The sequence below is a fragment of the Phyllopteryx taeniolatus genome, chromosome 12 (assembly GCF_024500385.1).
Source record: "Phyllopteryx taeniolatus isolate TA_2022b chromosome 12, UOR_Ptae_1.2, whole genome shotgun sequence".
In the NCBI taxonomy this organism is placed as follows: domain Eukaryota; kingdom Metazoa; phylum Chordata; class Actinopteri; order Syngnathiformes; family Syngnathidae; genus Phyllopteryx; species Phyllopteryx taeniolatus.
In genome coordinates, this window is record NC_084513.1 from 24,002,508 (window position 1) to 24,018,979 (window position 16,472).

At 45.2% G+C, this 16,472-nt stretch overlaps 1 protein-coding gene and 1 long non-coding RNA gene across 3 annotated transcripts; one reads left to right on the forward strand and one right to left on the reverse strand.

The window, feature by feature from the left end:
- Window positions 1–126: 126 nt before the first annotated feature.
- Window positions 127–11,785, forward strand: tspan7b (tetraspanin 7b). The gene is made up of 8 exons (XM_061791474.1): window positions 127–777; window positions 3,222–3,424; window positions 7,035–7,223; window positions 7,833–7,907; window positions 8,008–8,103; window positions 9,030–9,185; window positions 9,268–9,351; window positions 9,655–11,785. Exons 2-8 carry the CDS (start codon window positions 3,359–3,361, stop codon window positions 9,721–9,723), a joined length of 735 nt encoding a protein of 244 aa, XP_061647458.1. The 5' UTR covers window positions 127–777; window positions 3,222–3,358; the 3' UTR covers window positions 9,724–11,785.
- Window positions 6,801–15,666, reverse strand: LOC133486405 (uncharacterized). 2 transcript variants are annotated; one of them, XR_009791018.1, is made up of 3 exons: window positions 15,402–15,666; window positions 15,081–15,226; window positions 6,801–7,255 (listed from the first exon to the last, which is right to left on the reverse strand). It is a non-coding gene; the product is annotated as an uncharacterized LOC133486405 (long non-coding RNA). The 2 variants fall into 2 exon arrangements; XR_009791019.1 differs by lacking the exon at window positions 15,402–15,666 and having other exon boundaries at window positions 15,081–15,301.
- Window positions 15,667–16,472: the final 806 nt, after the last annotated feature.

Here is a 16,472-nt window from a genome sequence, read left to right on the forward strand (position 1 = left end):
GTCTTCGCACGTCGAGGAAAATGACTTGGTTCATTCACTGGAACATTCCGGCCTTTGAGTTCGATGCGGTGACTTTCAAAGTGTGCTACAAGTACCACGAGTTGTACGCAAAGGAATCACCGAATTAAATACAAATAACATTTACATGTAAAACATGATATACAATCAAACATTTTAGAATGGAGCGTCATTCTATGCCACACAACCCGTTTTTGTTTTGTTTTTAAAACAGTACAGTACGTACTTTTCGAGTACAGTACATTATTAAGTACATGTTAGTAGTATATAACTTTCAAGAACAATACATTCGCATTTATTGAACTTTTTTTTTTTTTAATGGATACTTTTATATGCAATATGTTTTTAATTGAAAACCAAATCATTCAAGTGGCTTGCAACGATATACTTTTTCGGAATAAAACCTCGTTTTTGAATGGTGATGTTTGGAGAGCAAAGTATCTTTGGAGGTGGTAAAAAGTTTGGTCTCAACTAGCAAGCTTGCTAATGCGGCTAGTTAACTAACGTCACGCTTTCCTCTTTGTACCCTCGATAGTGTCGCGTCGAGTTTTTAAAGAGAATGTTTTGTGTGAGGTCACAAATAGTATTCTTGCCTTTCATGCTTTGTAAAGTAGCCTCGCCTTAGTTGAGTTGAGTTATAAACTTTACTAATCGTCATTTCGATCGTGTTGGCACTGCGCATGCTCAGTACAGTTGAAAAGGCTTTGAACGTCCTTTCGTGAAAATGGCGACCGTACACAAAGTATCAACGTCCAAACGGTACGTGACTTTCTTGCCATTTTTTGTTCTACTACAAGATTTAAACGACCCTCTGTTTTCCGTCACCTTGCTCAAAACGTGTACATTAGCTGCAACACGATTTAGTGGTGAAATAATATTTGTACACTGGTCGATCGCTTAACTTTGCTCGTGAGACAAAACGTGCCTCGGGGTGTCATTTGTAGCAGCGTCGCCACATTCAATGAGATTATGTAGTCGAATTTTGGGGTTGTGGAAATGGCGAACATAATGAGCTGACTCGAATCAGGTGTGTACGTGGTGACGCCATTAGTTCCACACACGCCTTTCGCATGCTAAATGCAACATTTACCAAAAAAAAACAAAAAAACGTACGATACATTTATTTTGCTGTTAATTGCGTTTTTCCGCAAATATTGACGACAGGATGTGCTTTTATTGTGTACACCGGAAGTATCCCTGTCGAGCTGGTAAAACCTCTTAACTTGCCGCTTGTCGACTAGCCACTGCAAAGAGCACCACAAATACTATTTATGTTATTTATGACATTCAGTGGTGGGAATAAACAAACTACAATACTTTTTTTGCTGTAGTGAAGTACATTTTTCTCTGTGTGTGTTTGTATTTTTACCTAAGTATTTTTATTTTTTCTAGATATTAGTTTTAATCACTACATTTGAAAAATGTTATCTGTACTTTCTACTACTTACCTCTGCAATGGGCTACGCCTTTTTTGTCATAGAAACACGTTTTTATTATAGTAACACTTTTCTCATTTTCGTAAAATCATGTTATTCATGTAACATGTTTATTTTCGTGTACCGTATTTCCACGACCGTAAACGCGTGGTCTCAGTTACAGGGTCTGTATATGTATTTTAACACACACATAAGGCGCACCGTACTATAGGGCGCAGGCACGGTAAAACATGCGCTATCTTAAAACATGCATGCTCGCGTATGTTTTTAAAAAAGCAGCGGGAGCAAAACTGAGTTCGGTTGTACTTTATTGAAGTATTTAACAATGTACTCACGTTATTTTTGGATCAATCCTCATCCACAAATCCATCAAAGGCCTCATCTTCTGTATCCGAAATGAACAGCAGGACAAGTTCTCCATCAAACACGCCGGGTTCCCTTTCGTCATTGTCGGAGTCGGTCTCGTTGCCGGGGAAACTGCTCAGCAATGACGAACCTACACGTCCTTAAAGTCACGATTAGGATAAATATTTGTATGTAAGACGATCAAATAAAAACAGGAAGTGAGGCGGCAAGTGAGCGCATGCCTTCTTGTGCAGCGTGACAACTGAATGTCACGCCGCTCCGCAAACTAGTTCCATATGGGTACCGTCGTAAACCGAGGAGCCCCCCGACTTTATTCTCACGGTTACGACGTACTCTTGAAGAAATGCAAATTCACTCATGTAACATGAAGCATTTTATTCTCGTTATAGATTCATTCCAAGTTTTCTCGTGATTATTTCGGTCGCTTGGGGTCGGCTTCAGCTTTGATGCGAACGTCGGGAACGACTTGATCTGTTTGAAGCATTTTTGATCTCCATGTGAAAGGGAAATCTCCTTCCAAGTGAAGGAAAGCCCCCCAAAAGCTGGCCGATCCATTGATGTCGAGAAGAGCTCCCACACGAGCGCCGTAAACGCACGTCTTCATCGGGGCGGCGAGGGACAAGCTGCCGGACATTTGTATTCCATTTCTAATGTATTCTAATGTGTACCCCCCCCCCCCCCCCAGAAAATAAAGCAACTTCATTCTTATTTGCCTTTTTTTTTGTGGCTTATTTCACACTGCAAGAATCGTGAAAATCGACCTTCTGCGGACTCGAATGCGACCGAATCGAGTAATGAAGTTTGTCGCTGGCGCTCGGTCAACATGCGCGCGGGTCCCAAGCGTCGAAGCCGTCGAAGACTCTCATGAATCACGTGATAATTCAAAAACAATTGAGCGGCTTGGGCGCCCCGACGATATAAATCGAGGCGGGAATAATAATTGTCCTCATTAGTCGGTACCAAAATGTTAATTGCCGTACCCCAAAGCCAAAGATGACACATTTAAGTGAGGACATCAATCAACATTTGGACAATGATGATATTGATATTAACATCCTGACTGACACAAAATGTGTACTGTACATTTGCACTGCATTTCATATTTTTGTACATTTGTATTTTTGCCAGTCTCTGCTAACAATGTGCACATTTAACCCTCAGAACACAGCCAATTTTGGCCACATGCTCCACATGCTCCAAATTGTCTTTCATTTGCTACGAACATGACGTGAAATTGCGTCCTCGCCCAAAAATGTTTTGAGTCTAGAATGAAGCCCATTTTCCGAAGTTGTATGATTCAGTAAGTCAAAATAAAAAGTGTACGTTCAGCCAAACGGTGAAATTGGATGTAACTGTTGAACGAAATACTGCTCGTTCCCCTTGAAATTTGCCTTTGCACAGCTCCGACTTGTTTTTTGGGTGTTCCTCCTCCCGGGTGAATGGTGGCGCGGCCGCGAGCTCCCCCTGGCGGCCGCCGCGACGAAGCGCGCCAGTGACGACGTGGGTGCTGCAGCAGTTGGTTCGTCAGCGGCGACATCATGGAGACCAAACCGGTTATCACCTGCCTCAAGACCCTCCTCATCGTCTATTCCTTCGTCTTTTGGGTAAGTCGCCCCTCTCGACGTGTGCGGGTTGTTGCAATTGAGCTGTGCGCGAGGATGAGGACGGTGAAGGGAGGTGAGGAAGGGGCGGCTAATAGCTGCGGCGTCACCGATGGTTCGGATGTCCAAAAGATCCGCGCTCGTTCGCTTGAAGCTCGACTAAAAGGATTCGACTCGCCGCGTCTCGGCCGTCGAGCGGGGCGAACGTCATCACCGGGAGCGTTCAAGTCGTTCATCACGGGCCGCACCGGGCCGGGCCTGCCGCGAGAAGCCTCGGCCGCGCGCGCGCGCGCGTGCGTGATGCGATACGGACGCGCATAGTATGCCGCTGTCAAACGCGTGTTGCCATGGATACGTCAATGGGAGCCCAGACACACGTCGCCCGACGCACGACTACGTGCCTATCTCGAAAGTGGATGAAACGTGAACGCAAGACGAGATTGGCGCAGGATGCACGTATGAAGCATCTGTGACTTGATGCGTGTAGGCAGCATATGATCAGATCGTGTAGAAAACGCGATTATAGCTGCAGCTATGACGCGTGTATGATTACAGAAGTATGAGGCGTGCTGATGTCATCGCAGCAGAAGTCGACATAGCGCTCACCAAATGTCCGATTTTTGGGATGTACAAAAATAAAACGAATATAAATCATTTCAAAACTGAAACTCAAAAACAAACTGTCCTTTTATTAAAAGCAGGGGGGGGGGAGGGAGATTTACAGTTACCTAGCTGCATAAATATGCACACCCTCAAACTAAGACTTTTTTGCGTTGTGTGGCGCATCTTTGCAATGTTTGCCCACGCTTCTTTGCTAGCAAATGTGTCAGATTAGGAGAGCATCTCTTGTGCATAGCACTCTTCGGATCACCCCCAAATTGTTCTGTGGAACTGTTCATAATTCCCTCCACGTTGACTTCAGGCACTAGTTCCATATGAAGAAGAAGGGGGGAAAAAAACCAAAACCAAAACCTGCCGCAAAAGCGTGATGCAGGTTTTTGGATATTTGGTGCCTTGGAAATCCTTTTGTCCTCTTCTCCTGACTGATAACTTTTGAACAATGAAATCCCTCTGATGCGGAAGCCGTCGGCGGACCGTGGCTCACGCTGTAAGACGCGACTACAAGAATATCGGGAACAGCTGAAGTTGATTTGGGGTCAATCGGAGGCACTTTAATCGGTGGCAGGTGTGCGCTCACTCCCATTTAACATGCGTTTGAATGTGATTGGTTCACGCTGAAGATTCACGTGCGTGTGCCAGCGATACTTTCAACAAAGTAGGATTGTTGTTTTCATTCATTTTTTACTGGGAGAGGGAAAAAAAAGGCATAAAAAGAACAAGAAGGCCTTTAATGGCACTGTGACGGGTCCGTTCGAATAGGGTTTGCTTAAATAGACGTCGTGCACCAATGAGCCGGGCGGGTAGACTTTTACATTATTATTATTATTATTTTCTTTTTTTGAGGGGCGGGGGCTTCTGTGCAGAAATCATCTGCAGCGTGGCGAGCATTGCGAGTTTTTTTTTTTTTTGCTGTATCGCAACAGCAAAGTTGCACTTTGCTTCGTCGTGTCACGTCGACACTCGTCCTCCTCTGCGCTCGTGCGTTGTTGATAAGAAAACACGCCTGCGTGGTTGTTTAACAGCTGCACAAACGCTTGTTTTTTTTCACCCCCGACCCCCCTGCGCTTGGAGTGCAATGATCCTTTTTTTTTTTTTTTTTTTTTTTCTTCCTCGAGGGGCCGATAGTTCGGCCAGATTGCCGGCATGCAAAGGAAGGCTGGCGCTCGAGACAAACCTCGGCTGTGTTCGCGCTCTGCCAACAGGGCGGAAGTGGATGTTCATGCGTATATTTGTCTGTCTCACTGTAATATGTAATTGTTTCATTAAAAAAAAAATAAAAAAATTGCTTAAAAATCTGCGATAAAGCGGAGTGAGAATAATAAACCGAGTTACAGCAAGGTTCACTTTCATCGAGGTTGATTTTACAGTGGCTAATGTTTTTTTATGGGTCATTTTCATTTCATTTGAGCAATAACACTCAAGACATACTCCACTGAATTTAATATTGAGAATCAATTTTGCCGGTTGTTATCATTCAAAAGGTAATAATTGTTTCTAAGGCAGAAAAGAAACTATTTTTTTCACACTTGGAATGCCAAAATGTCTCCGCCGTAATGACATTTCATGATTTGCAACATTTGTTCTGAAGATCCTAATGAGGTTTTTGTAATATGAAAATGACCCGTTATGCTTTACAACGGTTAAGAATGTGAAAGTGTTCCTACTTACTATTTCTTACGAGAAAAGGATTCTCAATTAGAACCACTTCTGAAGTCAAGCAGTTCCATTTTTTTTTATTTTTTTTTTTTTTTTTTTTTTTTGTCGGTCCGTCCGTGTTTGTGGCCCTCTTGACCTCCGGCCAAGAGGGTCTCATTCCCAGGAAACGCTTTCCTGCCTCGTCGACTCGTTCCCCGCCAGAGTCGAGCTTATTGTTCTGCCCCCCCCCTCCCTCTCGCCGAGGTTTAAAGGAGACATTTTGTACAGACGTCTCGCTGTCAACGCGACTTGACAGCGGGAAGGCAAGCTGCCGCCTCTCGGAAGGTTTAGGATGACGGCCCGCCGTCGCTCGGGGGCGGATCGTCGTCGTCTGCGGCGGGCGCCCCCCCCTCGCCCCCCCCCCCCCCCCCCCCGCGTTCCCAGCCGAGACGCGCACGCCACCGCTTCATGCGGCCGCCTCGCACAACGCCGTTCTTTTATCCGCTGCCTTCATTTGAAATGCTAAGAGCGCCGCAACAGGAGGAAGCGCCTCGCGGCGGATCAAAGCGACGCCTTTGATGCGCCGCCATTCTTTCACCGTTATTCACCAGGCAGGTGATCGCTATCCTGCGCGCGGCATAAACGCAGCCCCCGTCTCTAATTGGCGCCCTTTCTTGTTCCACCTTGATCCGCCGTCTAGAGGGAGTTGGGATAAAAAGCCGCTTCCTTTTCCTGCTCACGCCATCTTTTTTTGCACAGTGATACATCACCAGGTTTGTAACAAAAAGTGGCAGACAAAACAAATGTTCTTAGACTCGCAAATAACTGACGCCACCCCCACGCCACCCACAAAAACTATTTGTAATTGCCTATCAATGCCACCAGATGGCGACAAAGCACTTAGAACAGGCAGGATCATAAAGCATCAACGACATCCTGATGCATGTACGCAATCGTGAACCCGTTTTGACATAAGTGACTGTATTCAGTTGTTCAATTATTCACCTTTATTTCAGGCTTATCGATAGTATTAGCTAACATGCTAGCCATTCGGAAAGTGGCGATACTTTGAATACCTTAATGCAGCTAGCAGGGGGGGAAACAACGAACAACGACAAGAAGATAGTGCAAAAACAATTTTGCTTTCATTGCTTTGGCCTGAGCACAAAAAGAGCAAATCGACAAGATCGTCATTTCAGTATTCTTACTTTTTGTTACATATTTCTTTGGTGATGTGCTGTGAGTTGTTTTTTATTTCTTTTGTTGTTTTTAATGTAAAATGGTACAGACAAAAAATGGTCAATAAAGGTTGGGAAACATTGCTTGCTCCACTGCCGCTTCCTTCCGCACCCCGCAGATCACCGGCGCCATCCTGCTGGCGGTGGGCGTCTGGGGCAAGTTGATGCTGGGCCCGTACATCTCGCTCATCGCCGACAACTCCACCAACGCCCCCTACGTGCTCATCGGCACCGGGACCGTCATCGTGGTTTTCGGCCTGTTCGGATGTTTCGCCACGTGCAGAGGAAGCCCGTGGATGTTGAAGCTGGTAAGAAGGAGTGTCTGGAGTCACTCCCTTCCCTTCAGAAAATAAACCCCAATCATTCTCGAATAAGCAGGAATAAACTGCCAATGAACGTTCTCGGGGTTGGTTGTTTGTCTTGTGCCCTTTGACCTAGGGTGTACCCGGCCACTCGCCCAAAGTCAGATGGGATTAAAGTCGGGCACATGCGCGACCCTCATATGTAGAAGTTGTGTGGGTGTGTCCACTCCAATCCTGTAGGTGGCAGTCATGCACATTAGGCCGCACACAGCAAGCTTTTTTTTTTTTTTTATTTAAATCCTCCCGTCGTTGCGGGTATTGTGGGGCATTGCCTGCACGTGGCCCCGATGCAAATGGATAGTAACACTTGAAGTGAAAAGAAATATCCATTGATTTCAATTTGTATCCAACTCTGTACCAGCATTTCACAGAATCAGAATTTCTAGTTTTCCGTCGGTGTCGAAACGCGCCGCATCATCCTGAGAGCAGTTTCTAATATTTTGATGGGACTAAACCTGCTAACCGAAATGTCAGGAACCGCAGAAGACTGCGCTTTGTTATCTTTGTGTCCCAACAAGCGCACATCAAGCGCGTTGTCTCTCCCCCTCTCCGCAGTACGCCATGTTTCTGTCGCTGGTCTTCCTCGCCGAGTTGGTGGCCGGGATTAGCGGATTTGTCTTTCGCCACGAGGTCAGCGCGCATTTCATTTCGGCGCTAAAACCCCAAAGCGTCAATCTAAATAAAGCCGCCGGTGTCGTGATGATGTCGTCGCTTTCTGCATGCGCCGCAGATAAAGGGAACCTTCCACAGGACGTACACCGACGCCGTCCTCAACTACAACGCTGACGACGAGGCGAGCCGCGCCGTTGACAGCCTGCAGCGCAGAGTAAGCCGCGTGCGCGCGCACACACACACACACACACACACACACACAAAGGACACTGTCAGTCTTAACGTACGGTAATCCCTTTTGATTGACACACCTAAAAGGTTCATTTGCATACGGATGCCACAAGATGGTGGCAAAGGACTACGTTTGTCTAAATGAAGCTCCTCAACTCACTTCAAATAGTTTCTTTGGCACCAAAGCAAATACGTTGGACCCCCGTTATTGGCGGCGGACGGGGACCGGGCCGGAGAGCGAATAGCGCAAATCCGCAAATGCTTGCCGCCCGTTATAATTGCGCACAGACGATGTGCGGACTTCACCGTAGCACGTGGCTGGGAACTTCACGGCTAATGACTTGCATGGAAATGCCAAAAAGAAAAGTTTATATCCGTCAGGTGTTTTCGAAAAGGGTGAGCACTCTTACTGTATTTTAGTTTCAAGCTCAGCGCAGCGTTTGTTTACAATTTCCCACAAATCGATTTTTTTTTTTTTTTTTTTTTTTTTGTGCAAATGCTAATGTGCATGCAAGAGCAGCACTTTTCAATTAAAGCATTATGCACAGTCTGAACGTTAACACTGCTAAAATATACGAAAACGGAACAAAACTGCACCTAAATTATTGAATTCAAATGTGTTGCACACAAAATTGATTCAAGATTCAAAGTAACCAACTTGTGAACAGTGATTCTATCACGTACCACTAGAGGGAGGCAACGTACAAGTCGGGGTACGCCGACCACACTTCGACGATCACTGACACAGAAGTACTTTTTTTTTTTTTTTTTTCCTTCTTGTACGACAGTTACTGAAGACATCGACGTTACAGTTTTGTTTAAGAATTTGACTAATTTGACTAATATGACCTCAATACACACACGTTTGTACTTTGAATGTATTCCCCCGGTGTGCGCGTGCGTTTGTAGCTGCGCTGCTGCGGCGTGCGCAACTACACCAGCTGGTTCGGCAGCGTGTATTATCCGTCCAACGGCGTTCCCGCCAGCTGCTGCGTCAACGCGATGGACTGCAACCCGGACGACCTCCGCAACGCGACCGTGGCCCCCGGCAAAGTTTATCACCAGGTCAGCGCCGTGTGCAACCCGCGCGCCGCTCGTATAGGCTCTTTACCTGTGTGTGTGTGTGTGTGTGTGTGTGTGTGTGCAGGGCTGCTACGAGCTGGTCACTTCATTCATGGAGACCAACATGGCCATCATCGCGGGTGTCACGTTTGGCATCGCCTTCTCGCAGGTAAAACAAAACGCCGAGACATTCGGAAAGTGGCGATACTTTTAATACCTTAATGCAGTATTTACTTCCATGACTAATATTTTGCTAACTTTATTCTATAAGTTTCCATGTTTTTTTTTTCCCATCTGTTCAGAAAAATTTTATGTGATTTTTTTTTTTTTTTTTTTTTTTTTGTGTGTCATCAGCTACTTTATTACTTCCAGCAAAAGCGTGATCTATGCACATATGAACCATTTCTGAAGATTAATCTTTGAGCTCATTTCTACGTGGGTTTTGACTGACTTGTGGGAATTTGTCTTTCAGCTGATCGGCATGTTGCTGGCCTGCTGTCTGTCCAGGATCATCACAGCCAACCAGTACGAGATGGTCTAGCTGACGTCACGTGGCAGGTGTGTGTTTGTTTGTTTGTGTGTGTGTGTGTGTGTGTGTGTGTGTTTATTTAAAAAAAAAAAAGAAAGAAAAGAAAAGACAACATGATTAGTTTCTCATTACGGCTCGATGGATAATTGTCTTGTCTTTTCAGTGAGGTGAAGAGAAGATGAAAAAAAAAAAAAAAAAAAAGACAGACGAGAGTACTTTTGTTTCCTTGAATGATCTCAAAACATCTCATTTCCGCCTGCAACGCGCGCGCATCAAGTGCGAGCGACCCGCCGCTGTGCGTGCCACCCGACACGTCGCCTTTGCGCACATTTCACACTTGGCTTGATGCTTTTCATTCGCGGTAGACCGACGCCATCATTGAAAAACGGCTCCTGTCTTTAGATTCTGAAGGAGACACAATTCCACGCTTATTAAATCCGCTACCCGACAGTAGGGGGAGCTGTTGCGCTCCAGTTCTCGTTTTTTTTTTTTTGTTTTTTTTTTTCTTCCCAGTTTATTTCTGAAAATGGCATACAAAGGAAGATTTGCAGGAACTGTGCGAGTACTAGGAGAACACCGAGAAGAAAATAATACAATTGTGAAGGAAGAAAATACGTATTAAGTTACTTAGAATAAATTCTTCCAAGAATCAAAATGGTAACGTTATGGATTAAAGACAACACTCGCAGCTGTAGTCTGTTTTAGTTTTGTAATATTACGACTTTACACTTAAATAAACCTTTTCTTGCATTGGGACTTTTCTCCTACTTTTAAGACTTTGCTCTTGCAAATTATAAATAAATATCAGGACTTTCTCATAATAATTAATAATAATTTTCTTTCTCATGTTACAACTTTATTGGTCTAAAATAAAAAAATCTTATGATTATATTTTGTAAAATGACTACTTTTCTCATGTTAGAAATTGTATTATGAGAATATGGAAAAATGACTTCTTGAAATGTTACATTTTTCTCCAATTACAACTTTCCCCTCGACTTTATTATCTTAATTTTATTTTAATAATTGATTTTTTTTAAAGTAAAAACATTGTCCTCATATCCCAACCTTTTTGTAATAATATACTTGATTCTTGTAAAATGTTTGTTAATTTAAAACAAATCTTTTAAATAATCACTTGTCTCATAAATGACCTTTTTTGGGGGACTTTTGCGACTTTATACTTGTCAATTTTAATCGCCCAACATTTGTTTTTTCTCGTACTACATCTATAGTCTTTTTAAAAAAATAAAATAAAAATCTCAGGTCACAAAAATTGACTTTATTCCCATAAAATAAAAATGTGTGTTGTGTGAAATGGACTATTTTATCCCAACATTGCAACTTTTTTCCCTTTCTAAACGTTTTTCTCCTAAGTTGCCCAATTTCTTTGCACCCTTGCGACTTTATTACGGCCAATTTCGGTTGTAATATTACACTGAAAGCAGAAAACATTTGAAAAGATCTTTTAATGCTCCCCGAGCGACACTGTGTTGTTGTGTGTGTTGTGCATCAAAACGCCGCCGTTTCCATCATCATCATCATCATCCTCATCATATCTGTAGATATGTACTGTAAATGTAATTTATAATACTAACGATGATGTAATGTTTCATTGTAATATGATAATTGGCTGCGTTTAAGCTACTGTTTAGTCGTATTTGTTTGCACTGACTGGTAACTAGTAGTGGCTGCTGTTGTGATGTAGACTTCTAGTAGGGTTTGGCATTACAGCTTCAACAAGTGATTTTTCTCCTTTGGCCTTCATTTTATTTTTATTTTTTTAACTTCTCCCGAACTATTTTCCTTCTGTTATTTAGTGGCTCTTGAGTTCTTCAGTATTTAACAGTGGATTTTTTTTTTAACTAGTTGCTGTTGTACGCTGCTTTGAGTACATGTATGTTGTTTTATCTTGCATATGTACTAAAAAAAAAAAAAAAAAAATACTAATCCTAAAACTGTAATGCCATCCATCTTGCACACATGGACACGCTCAAAAACACCATACTGTCTAATATTGAGAACGTCACCGTCTGTGGTCTTAATATTATCAATAAATTGACAAAATGAAATATTTCTTTGTTCAAGTTTGGTCATTGCTGGAATAATGTCATTTATTTCCCAGGATTAAAGTTCGATTTCATTTGAAAAGATTCATATATAGGTGTGATTAATACACATTCAAGTATTTGTTATGATTTAAATTAAACTCGTATCTCAAGGCACCGTGACCCCCCCCCCAGAGCTGTATCTTTTTAACAACAAATTGAATATAAAGTCATAATTAAAATGGTGATATTCAAATATTTAAGGATAGAACTATAGGTTCAAATTGTTAAATAGGGATTTGGTGGGCGGGGGGGGGGGGGGGGGGGGTGGTGGTCTTGTAATATCGAGTGAACCACAAAAACAAGAAAAACCGCGAATTTGGCGGGCCGGATGTAGGCTCCCAGGCCTTAAGTTGGACACCCACGAGTCCTTGGGAGTCAAAGCGGTCGGCGTGTAGTACCGATTCCGTGCGCTTGGAGGCGCTGCGGCTTCAGGGAAAAGCGTAACGTCCGAGTGCGAGAGCACCGCCGCATCCGTAATGAGGTCGGGATGACGGGAAGCAAGGAGAGGCTATTACTCGGCAAGGCCCGGCCTGCTCGGGTTCGCTGCAACCTCGTTACACAAATTACCGGCGGAGCGGCGCGGCAGTGGGTCCGCTAATGGAGCGTGAGTGCCGCCGGCTTCCGCCGCCCCCGCCCTCCCCTCCCCTTCTCTCCCTCCCCCCCCCCCCCCCCCCCCCGATCGAGGCCACAGGGAGACATCCGCCGGGGAAGCGCTATTAGTCCGTCTTTTAACGCCCCTTGTGCACGCGGGCCCGCGTCATTGCAATGAAACAAATGGACGTTTCATTTCAATATGCGCGGCGGTGCGCTTATATGATAAGTGCAAGAATCGCGAAATAACCACGACAGCAGTGTTCCCTCTGCATAATTCACCTACTCACAAATCGGTTTGGGGTGTTTTCGACCTACCCTGTTCTCTGCTGAAAAAGTCACCTATTCGCTGATTTAGTTCTCAAGTCTAAAGTGTTGTCTCACATCAAATGTAAATGCTTCGGCGCCCCCTTGTGGCATGTTGGTGCCAAGGCACTACGGTGGAACCTCAGTTTAAAAACATTTAATGTTGCAAATCTGTAAAGCTGTTGAATAAACATTTGCTTCAACGCATTTAAATGAAGGGTTGCAAGTTTGTATTATTCCAAATTTGAATCCCAGTATTTTACTTTTACTGCAAGTGAATATCGGCTCCAAATATCGGTTATCGGCCTCCTAATAATCGCTATTAGCGCTGAAAAAAAACATAGTGGTCTAGCTCTAATTGACTGCTCCTAGAAATTAATATAGTAGAAATTGCCTTACGATGCTACAGGATGGCGGCAAAGCACTCCTTTTGTGGAAATGAAACTCCTAAAGTCACTTCAACATACTTTCTTCACATCAAGATGGCGCCAAAGCAATACTGAGCACAAAAACAGCTAATGGCTAAATTTTGCAGTAAAGAGGTTCCCGCAAAAAAAAAATCAGCGAATATGTGAATGCCAAACTGCAAAAAAAATAAAAATAATAATAATAAATCTTTTTTTTTTTTTTTTTGGACCACTGAAGTGAATTTGGATTGTTTAGCGTGGCACACCGGTTGATCTCTCACAGCGTGGTTGGGAAGCTGCTGTTTTTGCACCACAGCGCCACCTGCTGAATTTGACGGGGCGCTGCTCAACTTGCCCCTTCATGCAAAAATGGTGTCCAAAAAGCCTGGCAGGAAGATCGCTTTCTGCTCGTCTTCAGCGCGCGCTGGCTTTGAGCTGCTGTCGTCGTGCAGACGACGTCTTTATTATTAGACGTCGTTTAGCGGCGTCCAAAGTGATGTAGCGGCGGCGTCTCTGTGTTCTTTTTGTCGCCGTTGCCTCTAATTGACGCTCCCGCCCCTGGCCTCCCCCCTTCCGCGAAACACTTTTCGGCGAACGCGGCTCCTCGTCTGCCGCTTCCTCCCGCCCGCCCGCCCGCCCGCCCGCCCGCCTCTTTGAAGCCTGCGGAATGATGATGATGACACCCGGCGTAATCGCGGCACGACGCGCTATTGACAAAGCCTTCGGAACCCACGTGGCGGCTTTCACGGCTGCCTTCCCCGCCGCCGCGCATCCCCCCCGTGACAAGTGCAAAGGCCCGAGGGGGTGGATGTCAGCGAGGTGGGCTTTGATTGACAGCCGTGTTGACAGGAGACCACGGCGCGCGTGTTGATGGGATCTCGGCTCAGGTGCGGTTCGAGACCACGAGACCGAATGCGAGGGGCGCCGACGACGTTTCCCGGCCGTGGTGGGAATTTTACACGGCGGGCAGCTCGCTACGTGTGATCTGACAATGATGAAGCAGCATGTGGCTCATTAGCCGAGGTTCTGCGCGGAACGCCTTGTTCCCAGTAGCTGCCGATAATTGTGTTTTAGTTTAAGTTTGCAGCAGCTGCTAATTGGAAGACCTTGTACGCCGCGTTCCGGGCTTGCCTCTATGCAATTTCTTCTCTTTCTTGCAAGAAATTACAACACAAAAGGACAACTCTTGCAGCGGGACTTCTGCATTCGGGGGGGTCATCTGGCAAAATTTCCGTCATCAACAATGACGAAAATGAAAGGTCAATTGTGTTGTTCGAATGAGAAGATTCTCTGGGGAGGTCCTGAATTGCTCTTTCAATGTCACTTGTTGTACTGAAGCAGAATAATAGCCGACAATCAAGTTGTTCTCGTTGAGAGGGAATCGACAGCGCCTCTGCTGGTCGCAGCCCAGTAGTGCACTCCCTTCCCCCCCCTTTTTACAATCCTTCACAATCCACAGAATTCTAAAGCATCGATTGGAGGCCGCACCCCCCTCACAATTGTTCCCCAGAAATCTTTGAAAACTCAGACCCCAAAGCCAGTTTCCTTAGCAACATGAAATTTGGTAAGCGTGTCAATAAGGAGTATAGATCCACAAAAACACTCAAGAAGACGTGGCTGAAAAAGACAGACACAAGCCTGCCTGCCATTTTGGTTTGAAGCCCACATTACGGAGTCATTCTGGCCATTTTTCAGTGGGCCTTGAAAAATGAACTCGTCCCGGACATTTTGTCCGATCGCTATCATATTTGAACCACGTGTAAACGGCGCTATCGCTGCGTGTGGGCAGCGAATGGCAGCAAGGTTTGATGACTTGCCGTTGAACTCGCCATAAATCAGCTCCACAAGGTCACATCTTGTCCAAAAGCCGTGTGTGTGTGTGTGTGTGTGTGTGTGTGTGAGAGGAAGAGATTCATAAGCACATGCTACTGGCAGAAACGTACACAAGCAGTACCTCAACAAATTGGACTTGAATGGAGTCCTCGAAACCATTTTTGGTTCTTTGTCCAAACGATTCGCCTCAACGTGTCCTGGTGCGCTTGACTTGTACTTCTCATTGTTGACTAGCTTACTAGCGAGTATAGTTGAAATTCATTCCAGCTAAAATGCCGTGAGTGATAACAAAAAGAATATCAGCCAAAATCGTGCTCGGATTGTTATCGCGACCTCTGTGACCCCCCCCCCCCCAACAAATACGTCATTTGATTGTACTCCAGGTAAGCGAGAAATGCTAAGAATAGATATCTGGGTAAGTGTTCTCGGAGGAGAAACTCACCCGGCGAGTTCTATTCACATCGTCTTGTTTTCTTGCTCAGCAACAATTTTGCCGAGCTGATTCACTTGCGAGTATCTGGAACACGCTGTGCCCATCTCTCTGCGGTGGGATGGTCGTATCGAGCGCGCCGTCTGCGCTGTGCCGCTCGTGCCCTCCCCGCGCTGCGCTTACGCAACAGCCGACATACGGCGCTATTTTAAACTTCATTCACAAGCTGATGTCCCCCCCCCCCAACTCAGTGAAAAACATGTTTTGGCGGCGTGGACAACAGCTCGCATTTCAGACACGTACTTTGTGTTTTGGCTAACAGTGGACCCGTTCTGGTAAAGCGCCCCCTTGTTTACCAGAGGCTACTTTCGCTACAGCGGGGCAACACAGTGATGACAGATCGGGGCCAGCGAGGCCTTCTCTGCAATGACCTACATTTACAACCTAAATTTGAATATTTGTTCGAAGAGATCATTTGAATTTGTTCGCAACAGCCTATCGATAGCGTTTCTCTGGGCTGCTTCCAGTTACGTGTACGTATGTGGTTGTTAGATTGATTATTATTATTTTTTTGTCCAATCAGATTGCAGCCTCTATGTGTTGCCATGGGAATCTAATCTGCCCAGGGCCTTCCGAATCAGTCGTGCTGGCCGATGTAACGTGAACTGTATTAATAATGAGACTGTTTCTTTACCAATCAGATTTCAGTTTGTCCTCGCGGGGACCAGCGCGCTGGCCCTCGTCGACGTCGACATTCTTCCGTCCTCTGATTGGGTGGTCAGAGCGAAACCTGTTACAGCCGGTTTTGACTTGAAAAACACCCGTAGCTATCCGCTTCGAAAACAACCGGGGCCAACAATCGTTAACATTATACCCGTTCAATATTTCTGATCGCAAATCCTGATGGGCGCGGGCAACACCGAGTTCGGCCGAGCCGCAGACTGCGCAATCGTGACACGGAACGGAACGATAGCCGATCACGATGCGACCTGAAGCTCGCCTAGATTAGAGGAGCAGCTGGTCGCGTTGTTGTCTGACATCTGGTTTGCAGGAGGAGAACTCGCGATTGTCGCTGGAGAGCTA